The sequence below is a fragment of the Nyctereutes procyonoides genome, unplaced genomic scaffold (assembly GCF_905146905.1).
Source record: "Nyctereutes procyonoides isolate TBG_1078 unplaced genomic scaffold, NYPRO_anot_genome, whole genome shotgun sequence".
NCBI classification, from domain to species: Eukaryota; Metazoa; Chordata; class Mammalia; order Carnivora; family Canidae; genus Nyctereutes; species Nyctereutes procyonoides.
Window position 1 is genome coordinate 14,996,006 of NW_026575021.1, and position 19,711 is coordinate 15,015,716.

General features: G+C 45.1%; 1 protein-coding gene across 1 annotated transcript in view; it reads right to left on the minus strand.

Moving 5' to 3' along the window:
- Positions 1 to 845: 845 nt before the first annotated feature.
- The window catches only part of GRXCR1 (glutaredoxin and cysteine rich domain containing 1), a 116,555-nt gene continuing 97,689 nt past the window's right edge, over positions 846 to 19,711 (minus strand). Inside the window, exons 3-4 of the mRNA XM_055341855.1 lie at positions 10,837 to 10,902; positions 846 to 1,025 (exon numbers count right to left, since the gene is read on the minus strand). Of these exons, the coding sequence (XP_055197830.1) occupies positions 846 to 1,025; positions 10,837 to 10,902 (246 nt within the window). The remainder of the gene's footprint in view (positions 1,026 to 10,836; positions 10,903 to 19,711) is intronic.

Below are 19,711 nucleotides of genomic sequence, written 5' to 3' on the forward strand. Positions count from 1 at the left end.
GGTAAAGATTTGCATTTTTTTATAAGTGTAAAATGTTTTGATTGCCTTTTCACAAATATTGAGCAAGTGATTTATTAAAGTCATTCATAAGGGAATCCATCAGGATACAGACACATGTACAGGTAGGTAACAACCAATAATTATAACAAGATTTATCTTTGTCTGCTTTGCCAACGCTGCCTGTGTGTTCAAACTCCGTCTAGCTCAAAAGCACAACAACAGCACCTTTTGGGAGGGCTTTCAGTGACCATAGCACAAAGCAAATATTTAAAAAACTAAATCCAGATAAGTCTTCCGGCAGCTTTTATATCATCACCAAGAAATCCACCTGATAACATGGATAAATGACAATGTCATCAGCTCCAAGACTATTTTACAGCTTTAAAAAATTCTGCTAGGTGTGTAAATATGATCATATTCTTTTCCACTATCCAAAGCTCTCTGTAGCTGAGACACGTAGAAATGCGTTAGGCATCTCGGGAGTTGGATTAACTCATTCTAGACAAGAGGGGTAGACGGCTATAGGCACCATTAGGTAGGTTTTGTCATTTCTTTAGAAAATCAAACGCATTCAACAAATCAGAGTTCAGATGTCCTGGAATGCTGCTGGGTGTTCCATTCATTTCAACGAGAAACCAGGGCCTAGCACAGGCATGGTACAGAGTCGTTAAGCGGACGTTTATTTAATAAATCGACAAAAATGACCACAGTCAAAACGAAGGCAATTATAATAAACAATGTTTATTGATTAATCCATAAACATGACCTTTAAAAAAAATCAAAGTATAAACCATATTCTTGACTTTAGTTAAGAAAACAAGGTGCTCCCTGGGCGAGAGTCCCCCCTAACCAGCACAGCTCTTGCAGCGCTGAAGACCGTTCTCGTTGCAGGCGGTGCACTTCAGGGCCTTGAAAGAGTCTGTAAAGCAGTTTCGGAACACTGACATCTTGCTCCCGTGGCAGGCGGAGCAGGGCAGGAAGCCAAAGCCTCCGCAGGAGGGACACTCATGCGGATGCTGCACTCTCTGTAGCAGGAGGCCAAGGGACAAGAGGGGACAGAAAATGCATTAGCATGAGCAACTCCATCAGCTCCCCTGTCTTTCTGCACTGTGGACAGTCGGAAAACAACTGTGGCATAACACGGTTGTGGACTTGAAATCACCCACCATTTACACACATAGAGACCCCGGGGAGGGCTCTATTATCCCACTGATGGCCACCAACAGCACAACCTCCATCTGTGAAGACTGGTACTATTTAGGGTAAAGGGTCCGAAGCTCTGGAAATCTAGCATATGAAAATGCATATTTACAAACCAAACAATTCACGGGATGGTTATTTATATTAGAGGAAAGTACTATAGCTTTCCCTTCAGTGCCTCTTAAGTTTTATGTCTTTGCTTATAGAAGAGTTATCACTAACAGTGAGTCTGGAAAATCAGAAATCTAAATGCTAAAGGGTGGAGGAGCCACTATCAAGTGAAGATTTATTGTTGTGCTGCCCATTTGACTAATGCTTTGTTTTTTAGAAGCACTTCCAAGTGCCTTCTTGTATAGCATCTCCCCTCACCCCATCCTTTACACAAACAGACCCCTTCTACTGCAAAGCACGTAATTCAGGCATCTTTACCCTCATTTTCTATTTAAGGAAAGGGGCATAGAATTCTTAAGACATTTATCCAAGTCCATAAAACTTCCCACAATGGCCATCCGCCTTTCTACCTCAAGTAAAGATAAAATACCCTCGTACTAGAATGAAAATAAGTATGCGGTGTGTTGAGGATAATATTTTGAAAATTATTCACACACATTTCTATTTGCTCCTTTGAGCACATATCCCTTGCTGGAGTCCACTAGAGGTATCCATCAGGCGGGGAGCTTAGGAGCCACTGCAGAATCACACCAAGAGAAACGTGAATTAATGCCAAGCTTCTGACTTGCAAAATAGGAGTCTACAGTAGTGTTTGAAAGCTTGATTTTGTGAAGAAAATAATTGCTAAAATAAGACTGGGAAATGTAAATACACACACACACACATACACACACACACACAGAAATGCATTCAGGCATATTTCACATACACATGTGGATGGCCATTCTCTGGAGACTCACATCCGCACATACGAAAGTCCCCAAAGCACTCAAATGAAAAGGAACCTGATTAACTGGGTTTAACCCACCGTTTCCCCAGCATTCACAGCTATGATAAGCCTCTTCCCAGGAAACAACTACATAATCCTCTCACAATTAGTATCTTATGGAATACATTTTGGGAAATAAACATTAAGGGCATGATTGCTTGAAAATTTATATGTTCCCAGACTCCTTTTAAGATGTACATTTTCTATATATGACAAAGTTCACTTGCAATTACAGTTTGACTTGGCCATTATATGAGGATGGTGAAATCCATGTGATAACTCTCTTTTAGTGGCACAGAATTACTTTGATGGAAAGTAGTAGCTGGCAAACTAAATGTCACAAGCAAGGAATTTTATCAAGATTATAGATTCAGGGACGCCGCCCGGGTTGCTCAGCAGTTGAGCGTTGCCTTCGGCCCAGGGCATGATCCTGGGGTCCCGGGATCGAGTCCTGCATCAGGTTCCCTGCATGGAGCCTGCTTCTCCCTCTGCCTGTGTGTCTCTCAGAAATAAATAAATAAAATCTTTTTAAAAAATTATGGATTCAAAACTAACCCAAGAAGTTAGATTGAGTGTGTATAGCAATCTAATTACTTTGTAGGTGAGTTTTTGTCATTTCTTTGTACAAGATTTGACCAAAATATGGTATAGTGAATTTACAATTTTATATTAAAAGGTTCTTGGAATAAAAAAAAAAACACAACTTTGAGTAAAAACAAACCTAGCTATGGGAAAAGAGGGTAGTTTAAAAGCAAATTATTGGAGAATTAGTAAATAATGGTGTTCTTATCAAATTTTAGAAAGACTATGATAAAGTAGACAGGCACTTGACATTCACTATGACAAAAGTTTGTATTAAAGATATAACAATGACCTGTACAGCACGAGCCCTGACTGGTCAGAACAGATGTTGGGCTGGCCTAGGTCCTAGAGAAAGGAACTGCAGGGACCCGGAGTCTGGGACTTCACCATTAGTGCTAGATTATAACTAGGTCTGAGTTCCAAGTGGAAAAGAGTTGTCAAAGTTCGCAAATAAAAATATGAGATGCCCAGTTAATTTGAATTTCGGGTAGACTACAAACAAATGTTTGTATAGGTATGTCTCAAATATTGTCAAACTATGGAAACAGCCCAAGTGACCCTTGACACTTGAATGGATAAAGAAGACATGGCATATATTTATATATATATATTATATATTTAAAATATTTTAAATAAATATATATATTATATATTATATATTATATATATTATAAAAGTAAAATAAATATACATATATATATATTATATATATATATATATAAATGGGATATTGCTCAGCCATCAAAAAAGATGAAGTCTTGCCATTTGCAATGATGTGGATGGAGCTAGAGAGTCTTGTGCTGAGTGAAATAAGCCAGACAGAAAAGGACAAAAACCATATGATTGCACTCATATGTGGAATTTAAGAAACAAAACAAATGATCACTGGGGGGAAAAAAGAGAAAGGCAAACCAAGAATCAGACTCTTAACTACAGAGAACAAACACGTTTATCAGAAGGGAGGCAGGTGGGCAATGGATTAAAAAGGTGATGGGGATTAGGGAGGGCACTTGTGATGAGCACAGGGTGATGTATGGAAGCGTTGAATCACTGCACTATATACCGGAAACTAATATTACACAGTATACTCAGTAACGGGAATTTAAATAAAAACAAAACAAAAGAGCAAATTCCATGGTCTTTCCTCTTGCAGCTTTTAACCTTTATTTACATCCAAGCTTGTCTCCAATAACGTATTACATGGGATCCCCAAACCTAAAAGGGTTCAAACAAATGCTGCGACTAAAACAGAAGTGGAGGTGGGGGTAGGGGCGTGGGTCTGGAGCCCCCACCACTCCACTAGCCTCCAGGAACCCCATTCATGTAAAGCCGTCCAGCACAATCTACTCCATTTGTCCTTCTAATAACAATAAATAATTCAGTCATTTCTCACTGTCTCCTTCAGAGAGCACTTGTGGTATAAGGTTATACTTTTGTTAGACTGTGGTCCCAACCTAGAATCTCAGCAAAGAGAAAGAACTGACTTGAATTAGATGTATTAGGTGCAGCTAAGTGGACAGCTCTGCCCTCAGGACAGATGTTAAAAGAGCTAGAAAAACCCCCTAAGCACGGGCAGTGTTCTAGGAAGGAGGAAGAGGGATCACCTGAAGTTAACAACAGTCATTACTCATGGCAACCAAACAGACTTCCACTCTCAGGGGGGAGGTTTGCTGCAGAGACATGGCACCTGAAGCGCTTGGCTCCGCGGTGCCCTGTAGCCCCCAAAGCAAGAAACCATGCATGGGGTGAGAATAGCACAGAGGCCTGAGTCTCCAGAACGGCCCTCCTCTGAATAGTGCTTTGGGTAGACACATGTCCATTTGGGGTGGAATTCAAGAAAAAAGGAATGAGAAGTCATCCTCCCTTTTGACCTATTTCTGCTCACATATACTCGGTGAGAGACTTTAAAAAATATACTCGGCAGGTGAGACACTTTCCTGTACTCATTCCTTCGGCAAGTATGGAGTGTCTCCTTGCCAGGCACTGTACAGGGCACTGCGGATAGAGCAGCGAGCCAGACACTTCGTCGTGGCTCTGCGCCCCACCCTTAGGTTTTTGAATAGGTCCACTCCCTACTGCAATCGTCTGAATTGAAGCCCAGAGGAACTCCAGGGTCACTCACAAAGGACCGAGGGGACAGGGACAAGAGGGTGGAGCTCATGAATGGTGCTCAAATAGATTTCCTTTGTAGCCCAAACCCAAATCCAGGAATCTAAAGAGATTTTCTCATTAGCTAACAAAAGAAACATCAAGGGCTTCCAGTCTCTTCCTCGAGATTAGGAAATGAAGGTATTTACTATTTATTATCTATTATCTATTCCTATTCTAGGAGAGCTTGAAAGACTCTTACATATGCCACCAAAGAGGAAGTGATTTATCTGAGTTCTTGTAACCATGAACCTCATCATCCAGATTGTCTATGAAGCAAAAATATCCACATGACAAATTGTCCAAGAGCGCACACTTGGCATGTAATCATCTCTGGACAATTTACCTCTGTCCGTGTATTTTGTTTTAAACTGTATTCAACAATTTAAGTCGACAAATGATTGTTAAGTGCCTGCTAAACACCTCTCTGAACAAACTGCTAATAAACACAATCTTCCCTGATAATCAGAGTTTCCAGCGTCCTCAGTTTGCAGCCTTGAGAAAGAAGCCACTGAGCAAAATGCAGACACAGAGGAAATCTGTGGCTTATGATCCTAAACGTAGTAATCTAAATATATGAGGCTGATTCTTGAACCCAGGGTGATAGACTGCCCCATACCTACTTAAAAAGATGCTTGGACTTCAGAGAGAGGTAGACAGAGTACATGGCCTGATTTCCCAGATGAGTAGGTGGTGCTCTGCGGCCCTGGTCGGTGACTATGCCATGGCCACCCCCACTGGGAGGGGCAATCACTCAGAACCATACCCCGCCAGGGAGGGCTAGGGCAGTTTCTGACTGTTCCAATGCCCTGCAAAAATAACCTGTGCCATGTCTAGCATCTTCCACATGTAGCTAATAAACCTTACCTCTGTTCTTCATGCACAATAAATAAGTAGTCACTGGCCCTCAGGTGAGAGTCAGATTTTACAAGAAAAAAGTACCGGAAATGAACACTATGTTGGCAATCTCATTAGAAATGACAAGACTGTTCATATCTTTAAAAGAAATAGTAAGACAAAAGCTTACTTGGAGCCTCTCTACCATCTGCAAGCTTTAATTCAGTATCTGCCATAACCAGGTGTTTGCTAATACATCTCAAGGCTCCCCTGGCTTTCTCTGCATGGACACCAGCAGGATCAGCTATCCATCATGGTTATTGTTCGGGGGGAACACTTCTTTGCTTCTAATCTCCAGCTTGTTTATTAAGATAAAGAAATACATAAATATATAAACAAGTAAATTTTACACAAATGGTGTTTTGATTTCATCCTTCTCACCCGAGCATTATCCTACATGAAACAATTATTTTTCTCTTCTTTTTCATCAGTTAACTGCTTTGCCTTCTCAAAAAAGAAACCTTGGATGAAAGAGGACTCATCCATCTTTTCGCTCACCAAATACTTCTCGTCTATTATTTGCCAATCCCTGTTCTCGGCACTAGAAGTAAAGAATAGCACAAAATAGACGAGGATCGTGTGTCCACGTGGAGCTCATACTGTAGTGGGAGGATCCCCTGCAAATTTGGTCTCAGGAAGAACCCCCACTGGTGCACCTAACTCCATTGAGCCCAAGGATCCACACCAGCTATTGCTGTATTCCACTGGCTTCTGCTGGCTTTTGGCCAGCTCTTCATGTTTAAGTCCACTGACAATCTTAATCAATGAGTCAGGCCCATTCGGCTTCCCAGAGCAATTTTCACTGGGGCTGGATGTATGCTAAAATTATTTGACCGGGAAACTTGAAATTCTTTGCTGACTCTTAGAGCCCAACTGCAGCTACTGTGCCTCTTTCCTCACCATCACTTGGAATAACTACTAAAAACTAGGACCTGCATTACAAGGGCCAGGAGAGTCATCGTCTACCACGTAGCACCAAGTAACAGCAAAGTAGAACTTGGCAAGGTCTGTCTGGTGGCTCTCTAAAGTCATTACCAACTCATCTACCTTCCAGGATGCTTCACCCCTCTGAGAAGAGCCCAGTGCCAAAATCTAGTCTGTTCCCTGGACCCCATGTTCTGTCTACTTGAGCCTTGGGTCTTGCCACATGTGGTCGGATTTCTCAGACAACTAAATGACACTTCATTGGAGCCATGACAGCATGAATTCATGCTGAAGACCACAGGCTTTGGAGTCAAGATGACTAGAATCATGAATCCAACACTAGGTGTTAAGGGCATCAGCAAGGGATTTAATCCTCTGTGTCTCCATTTCCTCGTCAGTAAAATAGGGATAGTAACAGAAGCCAGCCTGCAGAATTGTTTGGAAGTTTCAATGACGTCATACATATAAAATACTGAGAATATTACTTGCTACATAGTTAAGCCACCGATGTTTCCAACCTCATGAATATTTAACTCCTACTCCACTGCCAAACATCTGTTTAGACCTGAATCTTACATCCCTTATCTCCTTTTCTTGACTCTTCCACCTGCCTCTCTTGAGGGTCAGTATCTTTACCTAGGTTAGCGTGCCTCAAGCCCTAGCCCCTTTCACAGGCAGAGTTTAGGGCTCGATTTCTCTGCTAGTTTTGTTTTTTGTGACAAGCAGCCAAATAGAGTTATAGCACCTTCTAGCAACTACAACAGAAGAAGCCAGTAGCATACAATTCTTTTCAACGTCAAGAATCATCTTAAGGCACCTGGGTGGCTCAGTGGTTGAGCATCTGCCTTCAGCTCAGGGCCCTACCTTGGGGTCGCGGGATCGAGTCCCACATTGGGCTCCCCGCAGGGAGCCTGCTTCTCCCTCTGCCTGTGTCTCTGCCCCTCTCTCTGTGTCTCTCATGAATAATTTTTTTTTTTTTATAAAAAAAGGGGGCAGCCCCGGTGGCTTAGCAGTTTAGTGCTGCCTTCAGCCCAGGGCATGATCCTGAAGACCCGGGATCAAGTCCCACATCCGGCTGCCTGCATGGAGCCTGCTTCTCCCTCTGCCTGTCTCTCCTGTGTGTGTGTGTATCTCTAATAAGTAAATAAAATATTTAAAAATAAATAAATAAATAAATAAATAAATAAATAAATATAAAAAAAGAACCATCTTAAATATGTGTACCCTATTTATGTCATCTGTAGAATGGAGACAGAATTAAGTAGAACAAAATCTTCTTTTTGAAATTCTTTGAGCTCAGAAAGAGGTTATATTTATATAGCATGATGATGTTAATCAAGTTGAATTAAGGGATTATAGACTCAAAGAACAAAAGTCCATGAACAGCTAAGCCAATCATCAATCTTTAAAAAAAGCAATGAGATTTACCCTATATGACTCTAAAAGATGCTGTTAAACCACAGAAATAAAAACAATATGATATGACAATGGAACTGACCAGAGCTCAACCCAAGGCCCAAGTATATATGGGGATTTACTATCATAGAAAATTGGCACAACAAAGCAATAAAAAGATAGATTATTTAATAGGTGATTTGGGGAAGCTATCTCATCATAAGTAAGAAAAAAAAAGTGCATTCTATATAAAGACCTAGATGTGAAACATTATAAAGTTAATAGAAAGGAATGCAGGATACTATCTATGTGACCTTAAGATGAAAGGTTACTTCATTATGAGGCAGAATGATCAATTTGATGATATCAGAGGATTTCTGTTGGGTAAAGGCCATCCTGAAAGAAACTGAAAAAAGGAAAAGAAATATTGACAATGACTAAAACAAACAAAAAGCTAATATTTAGAATACAGCAGGAGCTTCTGAAAACCAACCAAGAAAAAAGACAATTCCAAGACTCTTCTGATGTGAGGTATAAGAATACACAATTTACACACAAAAAATTAAAATCTAACAATCACAAATGAGATACCAAATTCAGTGGTCATCAGAAAAATGTAAATTAAATCCATAAGGCAATATGTCTTTACACCTACTACGCTAGCAAAAATTAGAGAACAGAACCTTAGAAAACAAGGTAAAATAGTCAAGAATGCAGAAACAAACAAACAAAAGAATGTGGGAACACACCGAATTTCTTTCTCTACAAAAGGGCGCATTTGTAAGGTGCAACCATTTCAGAAACCCCTCTACCTAGAAAATTAAGTGTATGCTTAGGCAATGTCTACTCCCAGAGAAATCCATAAGGGAATGTGTTCAAGGTTGTTCCTGGCTGCACTGTTTGAGAAGGGTGTAGTAGGACAGCTGGGTGTCCATCAGTGGGAAAGTAGGCAGATAAAAAATAGTGGGTGGTCACCATGGAGCTGCACTGTCCACTGGCCACCTGGGACTATTCACATTTAATTTTAAATCAAGTAAAATCATATAAAAATAAAAATCCAGTGTATCAGTCACACTAGCCATATCATTCACTGTCATAGTGGCTATGACGTGCTCAGTAGCTCATCTAGCCTGTGGTTCCTACTTTGGACAATAAAGATATAAAATATTTCCATCATGAGGTAGTTAGAAGACATGGATTAAATGTTCGCATAGCAACATGGATCGCCCTTGGAAACACAGCACTAGTGAAAACACTCTGCAACGAGACTAGGCATAATGCATAACAGCATTATATACATTAAAAAATGTACACAGAGGGGGATCCCTGGATGGCTCAGCGGTTTGGTGCCTGCCTTTGGCCCGGGGTGTGGTCCTGGGGTCCGGGATCGGGTCCCGCATCGGGCTCCCTGCATGGGGCCTGCTTCTCCCTCTGCCTGTGTCTCTGCCTCTCTGCCTCTCTCTCTGTGTGTGTCTCTCATGAATAAATAAATAAAATCTTTAAAAAAAATGTACACAGAAAATAATGATACGCGTCAACCAAGTTAAACCATTTAAATAAAAAGATATGCCAAATTACTGGTTTTATAGGGTTGGAGTCAAATATAGAGACAAAAGGAAAAAATAAATAAATGCAACCATCCAGATTTTCAAGCTGAGAGGAGCTTCAGACTATGAAGTACACGTCATCACTGTGTTTGGTCTTTCTGGGAAAGATCACAATATGAATAAAACGTGATTCCTAAAACCAAGGAGCACATAGCTCATTTGGGACATGAGTCAACCAACCAAAGAAAAGTAATACAAACCTCAAAAGACTTGGATAAGCACCCAACAAAAAAAAGAAGGCTATAGGAATTCCAAGATGAGAGAGACCAAGAATGATCTGGGGAAGAAGGGATCCCCCACACGGGTCTCGAAGATCGCGGGAGTAAACGAGGAACTGGACCAAGAGCATTCCAGGCAGACACAAAGGAACGGTAGGAAGAGGCCACACATGGTTCTCTCTGTCAAGTGGGCATAAAAGATGGTAGAGAATCAGACACGTGGCCGGTAAAGGAGACCAAAGCAAGAGGAACCGGTAGCGGCCTACAGACACCAGGTGACCATATCGCCTGGGAATGTCCCGGTTCCCCTGCGCGGGCCCAGAACAATTATTAATATATCCTTTTCACTGTCAAAACGTCCCAGTTTGGGCAAGAAAATATATAAAAATATACATTCCACCCGTCGAACCAGGCTGATGCGACAGCTTAGCAGAGGGCTTCCTGGTCCCATACTGATGTGCTACATTATGGATGTGAGCCAAGCGCCACTCTGATGCTCCACTTATAAGCGTTGGGACAAAATTAAAGTGTGCACTTTTGGAGAAATAATTTCTCCGTAATCTTTGGAAATGATAAGCTGGTCCACGGGAAAAAATAATTTAAATGAAAAATTGTAAACGTGCTTCAAGACAATGGCCTGCCCCTGAAAGCCCTCATCGCCACCTCTATTGCCAAGAATCAGACTCTAATAAAGCTGACGAGACTTCCCGCCCAACAGTAGGAGGTGGGTAGAAGCGAAGCCTCAAGTCACTCCAGCCCAAGCAAACCTAACAGTAGGGAATCTCGAATTGAAACTGCCACACGCGTATCCTGTGACGTGTTCGTGAGAACACAGGGAGAAAAATTCAATGAGGAAAACTCAGTTACAATCAGAACGTGTTTAACATTTTGATTACTAAAAATAAGTTGCCAAAAGCACAATTACCTCAATTTTGGTTAAGAGGTCTTGCAGTTCTCCTGATTCATTCATTGACAAAATTTTCTCAGCACCCTATTAACAAGAAAGAGTGGGGAGGGGGAAGAAAATCCAGTTTGTTAGTATTGGAGGGAACAGTTCTAGGCAGGAGAGCTTAACCCACAAGAGACTGCACGCCGTTCTCCCCTCAGGTCTAAGTAACCCCACGACCAGGAGGCCAGAGAGGGGAGCTCATTCCTCTTTCCTTTCACCTACTGTCCCACGTAGCGAGGCTTGGTGACAGCAAACAGAAGACTGTCAGCCGGAGGGGACAGCCCACAACTTGTCACAGTAAGTCCAGGTATGGAAGGTTCCAGAACACCCTTTGCAGCAGGGCCGCAGGCAGCTTGGTCATCTGGGAGAGGGAACCATTGGCCGACAGGCAGCCAGGACTGTCTGCCCCGAGGTCCCCGCGGTGCTGACATGACCCCTTGGAGTCCTGCGTGTAAAGCCCGCAGCAGCTGGCGGCGGTGAGCAAGTGAATAGGCCCTGGCACTGAGGAAGCACACACATGAGTGAGGCAGCCAACCTCACCTCCCGGGGGACAGACCCCAGCACTAGCCTGAGGCCAGCCTCAGCAACACCAGGCCCGGGTGACAATTCCAAGGCCACCCACGAAGGAAGCAGAATGGGAATGGGACACCAGCAGGGGCCTCACTGCACCGCCAGTTTTCACTTCTAGAACTTTACTATGGGGGCCCCTGGCGGGGCTCAGTGGTGGGCACCTGCTTTCGGCTCAGGGCATGACCCGGGGTCCTGGGATCAAGTCCCACATCGGGCTCCCGGCATGGAGCCTGCTTCTCCCTCTGCCTGTGTCTCTTCCTCTCTCTCTCTGTCTCTCTCAGGAATAAATAAAATCTTTTAAAATAATAATAATAATTTAAAAATACAAGTCTACTATGAACGCAAGAAGGGGGGGGGCAATGTTTGCCCTTCCCGCAAGGCCACGGCACCTCTTCTCACTACTGTGTTCTCCTTCCTGAGTCCAGCCTCGCCATCTCCTACCCGATTGCCCCAAGCAGAGCCACAGAGAGGGAAGGAGACTGTTCCCCATCAAGGGCAGAGGCCGTGGAGGCCTGTCCACACTGGCTCCTGACACCGAGTGACTGTGGCGGGCACAGAGAGGCCGTGGAACCAAGTGTTGATGAACCACCCAGCCTGGGACAGAGCATCCCCTTCCTGGATCCCCGTTGGTGCTGCACATGGTGGGAAACACAAAAATGCCCTTCAAAAATTGTGAAAGTCTTCATTTTTAAGAAAGTTACAATGGATTTTTATGTAAATGTGCAACAAAGGAGCCCCAAGGTAGAGCGGCAAGAAGTGGGGGGGAGCACAGGGAAGGAGAGACGGAGGCTCAGGGAGTCACGTCGTGGGCTGGCCTGCCCACTGGGGCTGCTGGGATGGGTCCCAGGATGGGCCACTGGGATGGGCGCCACGATGGGCCTGGGAATGGGCCTGGGGATGGGCCGCTGGGATGGCCTGCAGGGATGGGTTCTGGGATGGTCCGTGGGGATTCCCTGCTGGGATGGGCCTCCAGGATGGGCCCTGGAACGGACCATGGGATGGGCCCAGGGATGGGCCCGGGGATGTGTCGTGGGGATGGGCTGCCAGGATGGGCCACAGGGATGCACCACTGGCGATGGGCCTCAGGGATGGGCCACAGGAATGGGCCCCAGGTTGGGCCGTGGGGATGGGCCACCACTGAGGGAGGCCTCTGAGGATGGGGGGCTCGCAGTTTCGGTGCACGGGGGCCTTTAGTTCTGCGTTTTCGTGGTGCTTCAGTTTATCTTATAAAATCTGTGTCATCTTCATCAGCATCAGAGGTGTCAGCCTGATGTACATGTTACAAAGTACAGCGAAGGCTGGCGCGGGCTCCAGGGGACACCGTGGCTCCCCGAGGCGGTCAGTCTCCTTGGGGCTGCAGAAGACACGCCCACAGTGACAGCCAAGGCCACCGAAGCCCCGAACAGAACAGGAAATTCTAGGAGCCAGCAGCTGCAGGTGCTATTTTCCGTTGCCGCGCATGAGGAGCCAGCTCCGGGCTCTGGCCGTGGAGGGGCAGCCCGAGAACCGGGCCTCGCGCCTCCCCAGGCCGGCTCTGCCCCTCCACGACCCCCAACAGCACGAAGGTCCCAGAGGGGCCCTCAGAGAAGCCACGGCGGCCCTGCTTCCCCGCCCCTCAGCCGCCCCGGGGTCACCCCCCAGGTGCCCAGAACTCTCGGTGCAGGCGCGGAAGGGACGCCGGCTCCAACCTGCAGGCACTTGCCCCGGACACCGGCCACCCCCGCCCCGCACCCTGTGTGCTGCTGGAGCAGCCCCATGTCAGCAGAGCTGCCCCTGCTCCCAGAGCCACAGCTGCCCCCGGGTGCCCAGGGGCCCACCCAGAGCTGAGGGGACATCCCGTGCCCGACACCAGGCCCCGGGGTGGCCCTCGGCTGCTCACCCGCCCACAGCGTCCCACCATGTCCCACAGTGTCCCACCGCATCCCATCGCATCCCACTGCGTCCCACGGCATCCTATGGTGTCCCACAGCGTCCCACAGCATCCCACTGTGTCTTACCACTACCCACAGTATCCCACAGCATCCCATCGCATCCCACTGCGTCCCACGGCATCCTATGGTGTCCCACAGCATCCCACCGCGGCCCACCACGGCCCACAGCGTCCCACAGCATCCCACCGTGTCTCACCATGACCCACAGTATCCCACAGCATCCCATCGCATCCCACTGTGTCCCACGGCATCCTATGGTGTTCCACCATGTCCCACTGCGACCCACAGTGTCCCATCGCATCCCACTGCGTCCCACAGCGTCCCACAGCATCCCACTGTGTCTTACCACTACCCACAGTATCCCACAGCATCCCATCGTATCCCACTGTGTCCCACGGCATCCTATGGTGTCCCACCATGTTCTACTGCGTCCCACAGCATCCCACCATGTCCTACCGCATCCCACCGTGTCCCACCGTGTCCCATGGCATCCCACTGTCCCATGGCGTCCCACAGCATCCCACCGCATCCCACCATCCCACCACATCCCGCGTCCCCCCTGCGCTGACCCAAGAGCGTGACCTCTCTGGGCAGGATGAGGGAATCACTGCCCCCTCCTCTCCCAAGCAGCAGCAGCAGCAGCAGGTCAAGGAGCCCAGCCCAGCCCAGCCCATAGGCCTCACAGGAAAATTAGATTCCTCGGGTCCTGAGGCCCTGACGTTGCTTGGGGTGGCCTCCACCTGCCCTGCTGAGCACCTTGCCTCCCTATACAAAGGTCTCCTGCCCCACAGCCTTCCAGCAAAAGTTAATACTTTATTTCTAATTATTCTAAATCATCACTTGCTTTATAAAAACACTGGTATGTCCGACAAAAGGGACAGTAGTTTTGGAAGTATTGACATTCTTAGGGAACTATCTTTCCAGGTTGGTATTTGGCTAAAAGTATCACATGTGAGTTTATTAACTTTTGAAATGTAAGCCTAGGAGCCTCCGGGTGGCAGGGCTCAGGGGTTGAGCATCTGCCTTCATCCCAGGGCATGACCCTGGGGTCCTGGGATCGAATCCTGCATCAGGCTCCCTGCATGGAGCTTGCTTCTCCCTTTGCCTGTCTCTCTCTCTCTCTCTCTCTCTCTCTGTGTGTGTGTGTGTGTGTGTCTCTCATGAATGAATATATAAAATCTTTAAAAAAAATGTGGGTCTACCATTCAGTTCCATGCAAGAAGAAATTAATCTTTCTATTACTCGGTGGAGTTTACCAAGACTTCCAGGATGCCTACAGAAATATTTCTAATGTATTTTTCAATTGATTCAGAATTTTTTAAGAAAATCAATACAATCCTGGAATTAATGATAATAGTAATGTTTTGGGTGCATCAGCTCTTTTAATCATCAGTGCAAAGTAAGCATTATTTCATTTTTTCAAATAAAGAGAGTAAAGTTGGAAGAGAATAAGGAACATGCCCAGCACCTGTCAGTTAATCAATACAAAGCCTGGCCACATCTTGAATGCAGGTGGTGCTGCCTGTTAAAGCTGCACTCGCTCCATTGTGCCACCCATGCTGCCCACACACTGATAGGATTTATCAGTGAAAACATGGTCCCGATAAATCCTAGTCCAAGGAACAGGACAGCCTATGACTGGGATTGATTGTTGACGGGTGCCCAAGAAAGTAAAGAGCATGAAAGCTTTCACTGCAATGACTCTAAGCAAAATGAATGTGCAGAGCAGCTAAGGAAACCCCCCCCACCCCAGTTCTTTCGTTATGCCAGGGTCATGCCTTATTTGGTTATTTCAAATACGCTGCATATTCCAGGAGAAAACTTCATTCATTATAAACTTTGACACATGAAATTAACTCTACTCTCAAATTCTTCCCACCCTAAGATTCTGAGCAGCGAGCTGTGTCATGTGAACAAGCTGCTTTATTTCAAATGTAACAAGCTCCTCAGACAAAGATAAGACAGTCCACATACTCTTTCCCCACTTGAATCACCAAAAAGAGACTCCTCACACCTTCACGGAACAAGAGTAAGATGAGAAAAGCTATCAGCCCCTTGCTGATTGGGACGGCCAGACACGTACCCATCGTTCTTCATCTGTGAATGTGCAAAAGTGTGCAACCATACCCACTCATACTCATGTCCATTCATTCAGCACAGCTTTGAGCCTCGGCTGTGGGTTAGGCACTGAGCTCTTAGAGATATGAACAACAAACAAACAAACAAAAAGACTCCCTGTCCATGAGGGAATGTGAAATCTTTTGGAGGAGATAGATGTTAAACAAAAGATCACACAAATGAATGCAAATTTGGAACCATCAAAAATACTACAAAAGAGGGATCCCTGGGTGGCGCAGCAATTTGGCGCCTGCCTTCGGCCCAGGGCGAGATCCTGGAGACCTGGGATCGAATCCCACGTCAGGCTCCCGGTGCATGGAGCCTGCTTCTCCCTCTGCCTATGTCTCTGCCTCTCTCTCTCTCTCTCTCTCTCTCTCTGTGTGTGTGTGTGTGTGTATGTGACTATCATAAATAAATAAAAATTTTAAAAAATACTACAAAAGAGATATTGGGATAAGATGTAAAAGCATACGTAACAAGGTGCAACTAACCTAATCAACAAGGTTAGGGGTGTAATGATTCATTTGTTATCTTTATGTAAAAGAGCAGGTAACCGAGCACATAGAGAAACTGAAGGAAGGAAATCATTTAGGGCAATAAGGATACCAAATATCACATGTACACGACTTTCGTGGTCATCCCTTCCTTTGATTCAAAAAAAAAGAAAAACTATGTTCATCAAAACTTCCTATCAGATTCTGCATAGTATTTTGGGTTGGAGCCCTGGAGGAAACGTACATAAGATACCCAGCCACAGTGTAAGCAACCTATTTCACCAGTAAGTCAAGGAAACCTTAAGATTGCCATCAGCCAGCGTGGATCATACTCTTCCGAATTTCTGTGAAGAGCTGTAGATCAAGGGTTTCCAAACACCATCATCCAAAAACAAAATAAACAAATAAAAACACTTAAGTGTTGTGTCTGAAGAATTACTTAAAATCACACGTGCAGACTGAAGCCGCCTCCGGGCTGACGGACCTCCATGCTGCTATCCAGGCTCCAGGAATCCACATGGAACTCCGACGTTTGGAAACTATTGACCTGAAATTTCTGAGAGGTCCAGAAGAACTAGAAGAAAAATGTTCTCATTAACCAACACCAAACGCAACTTTTAATGCGTTTATACATATAAGCGTATCGTATGCTACTCATGCATATTACACGCTCCCTTGTCTTCATTTTTATTCACATTTATCCATACAACTGCTTCTTCCTCTTAGGAAAGTCGCCCCCCAAAAAAGATCCATATGATGATATCATAATTGAATTAAAAATTCAAGACTTGAGGAATGTCCTAAACACATTTCAAAACAGTAGCTAGGACTGAACCCTAAATGTAATTCTAAGCCACCCCTCAGCTGAAACAAAGTCTTTCTTGGCCTTGTAGCCGAAATGCAATGCCTTCCAGATGCTTTAGGTGATCTGGCTACGATAAGAAATAACACCCTTGCTTCTTCATTAACCGGTAAAAGATAGTCTCCAAATAAATGCCGTCACAGAAGCGGCTCTTTACTCAAGTGGGACAAGGTTTCATCCTCCCTGCTGGCTTCAGGCAGGCTCCTTTGGCCTCTCCCTTCCGCTACCTCCCTGCCATCTATTTCTCTCTCTTTTACTGAACATCCTACACTGCTGTCAGTGTCTCTGCCCACGACTGGGATGACAAGCAGACTCCGCAGCATGGTTGACAAAACCTACAGGATCTGGAGGCACCAGCCCTCCCAACCCTGACCTTTAACACCTTGTATTCTACATGCTCTGAATCTCTCTCCTTCTTGCAGATGTGACAGGGTCTTCCATGGGATAATAGGCCTTTACGCCTGTTTGTACCTTGGCCCAAAGCTCTGGCTCCTTCCCACCCTCTCCTGGAAAACTCCTAGGCATCCTTCCACACCCGACTGAAATATTAGCTTACGGATGAAGCTTCTTCGATTCTCCCAGACAAAAATGGGTATTGCGGCCTCTGTGTTCTCATGCCATGCTGGACCCCAGGGCATGGCAAGCCCGGTGGTGGGTCTGGGGCCCAGGGCCCTGCGAGGTGTACCACACACACTCCGTAAGGTCAGTGGCAAACATGGCTCTAGATTCCAGGTGGCCGCTGCTCACAGTGAGTGCTGATCCTAAAGGACAGGTCAGCCAAGGCCCAAACCAGAATGCGCCTGGGGCAGGTGAGTCTATAGCTGATGCCAAGTGACGGTATAGCACCGGCCCCTTGGGGACTGAGGCATGAGGGCCAGGAGGTGCCCCTTCAGCCCCTTGCAGTGGCCACCTGATGGGGAGTGAAGGGTGCACCCCTGGGAGCTGTGCCCTGATGCAGACCAGGAGGCCTGGGCCGTGCCGCACCAGGGGCGGGAGGCGAGAGCAGAGGGCGGGGTGACACTGAGAGTTTGATGGCTGCTGAGGGGTGTCTGTGGCTTCCAGATTCCCCCAAAATGGGGCTTAGGACACCCAGGGATGGGCCGCCTGAGCTCACATGGGGAATCAGCCCTGGGTCGTCGCCAGGACGTGAACAGACTCCGTCGAGCTCCTGGCCGGGGTCGGCCCCAAGCACCTGGCTGGGGAGCATCCAGAGCAGGTGTAGCCACACCTGGGCAGCGCCAGCCCGTGCCCCCTCCAAGGAGCACGGTTTCCCTGCATCCCTGGCAGCAAGGATGAACTGCAAACCAGTTGACTTGGTTTGTATAATTCTAAAACACTAACTTTGGGGTCTTAAAAAAAATGCCTGTCAAAGACAGTGATTTGGGTTGGGTTAATTAACGCCCAGTCGCCTCTTTTCAGTGTTGCTATAAAGAAAAATTTCTCACAGGGGCTAATTTTGATTTTTTTTATAATAAAGCCATATCATCAAAGTGGATGATCACGGGGATATATCATTCTCTTTTCTATGCAGAAGGCCATCTCTCTTGTTCCTCTCTGTATTTTCTCTTTCCTTTAAAATTAATATCAAATCATAAAAAAGTGACATCAAGTTACTAGGTTTAAAAAAAAAAAGGATAGTATTGGGAGCTGAGCTACAAGCCAGAAGACTGTTTTAATTAATACACTAAGACTGCTGTCTACTGTGTCACAAAATTCTCTGCATAAACTGATTTTTAGAATGCAGTGATTAAAGGGTATTTTTAAAATTCAAATTGACATATAACATTTTTCCAGTCTATGGGGCACAATATAACGATTCAATATTTGTATATGTTGCAAAATGATCACCGCAGTAAGTCTGCTTGATGTCCATCACCACGCGGAGTAGCACATTCTTTTCTAGTAATGAGAACTTTTCAGACCTACTCTTTTGGAAGCTTTCGAACACACAGTGCAGCGTTGTTAGCGATAGTTACTACACCACACATTACAGCCCCAGCGTTTATTTATTTTATAACTGGAAATTTGTGCCTTTTGACCCCCTCCATCTATCCTGCCTGTCTGTCCACGCCCCCACCTTTGGCAACCACCGATCTGTTCTTTGTATCTATGAATTTGTTTTTTTTTTTTTTCTTTTTCTTTAGATTCCACAAATGAATAAGGTCATGCAGTGTTTGGCTGGCTGGCTGGCTGACTTACTTCACTTATTAGCATGATGCCTTAAAGTCCATCCATGTTGTCAAAAATGACAGCATTTCATTCTTTCTTCAGGCTGAATAATATATATTTTTACATATATATATATACATATAAAATATATATATTTCTATATGAACATCGCAGTTTCTTCATCCATTCATCCAATAATGAACGCTGAGGTCATTTCCATATCTTGCCTATTGAAAATATGGCTGCAGTGAATATAGGGATGCATATACCTTTTTGAGTTAATGCTTTTGTTTTTGTTAGATAAACACCCAGAAGTGAAATTGCTGGATGATATTATGGTTCTCTTTTCAATTTTGTGAGGAACCTCCGTGCTGTCTGCCACAGTGGCTGCACCAATTCTCTCTAACACTTGTTATTTCCTGTGTTTCTGATTATAGGACTTCTAACAGGGATAAGGTGATATCTCATTGGGCTGTTTATTTGCATTTTCCTGACAGTAATGTTGAGCACCTTTTCATGTACTGGTATGTGTTCTTTGGGAAAAAAAAATCTATTCGGATCATCTGCCTATTTTTTAATTGTGTCGATTGTCTTTTTGCTATTTAGTTGTATGAGTTCTTTATATTTTTGGGTATTAGTCCTCTATCAGATATATAATCCGCAAATATATTCTCTCATTTGGTAGGTTGCCTTATCATTTTGGTTGA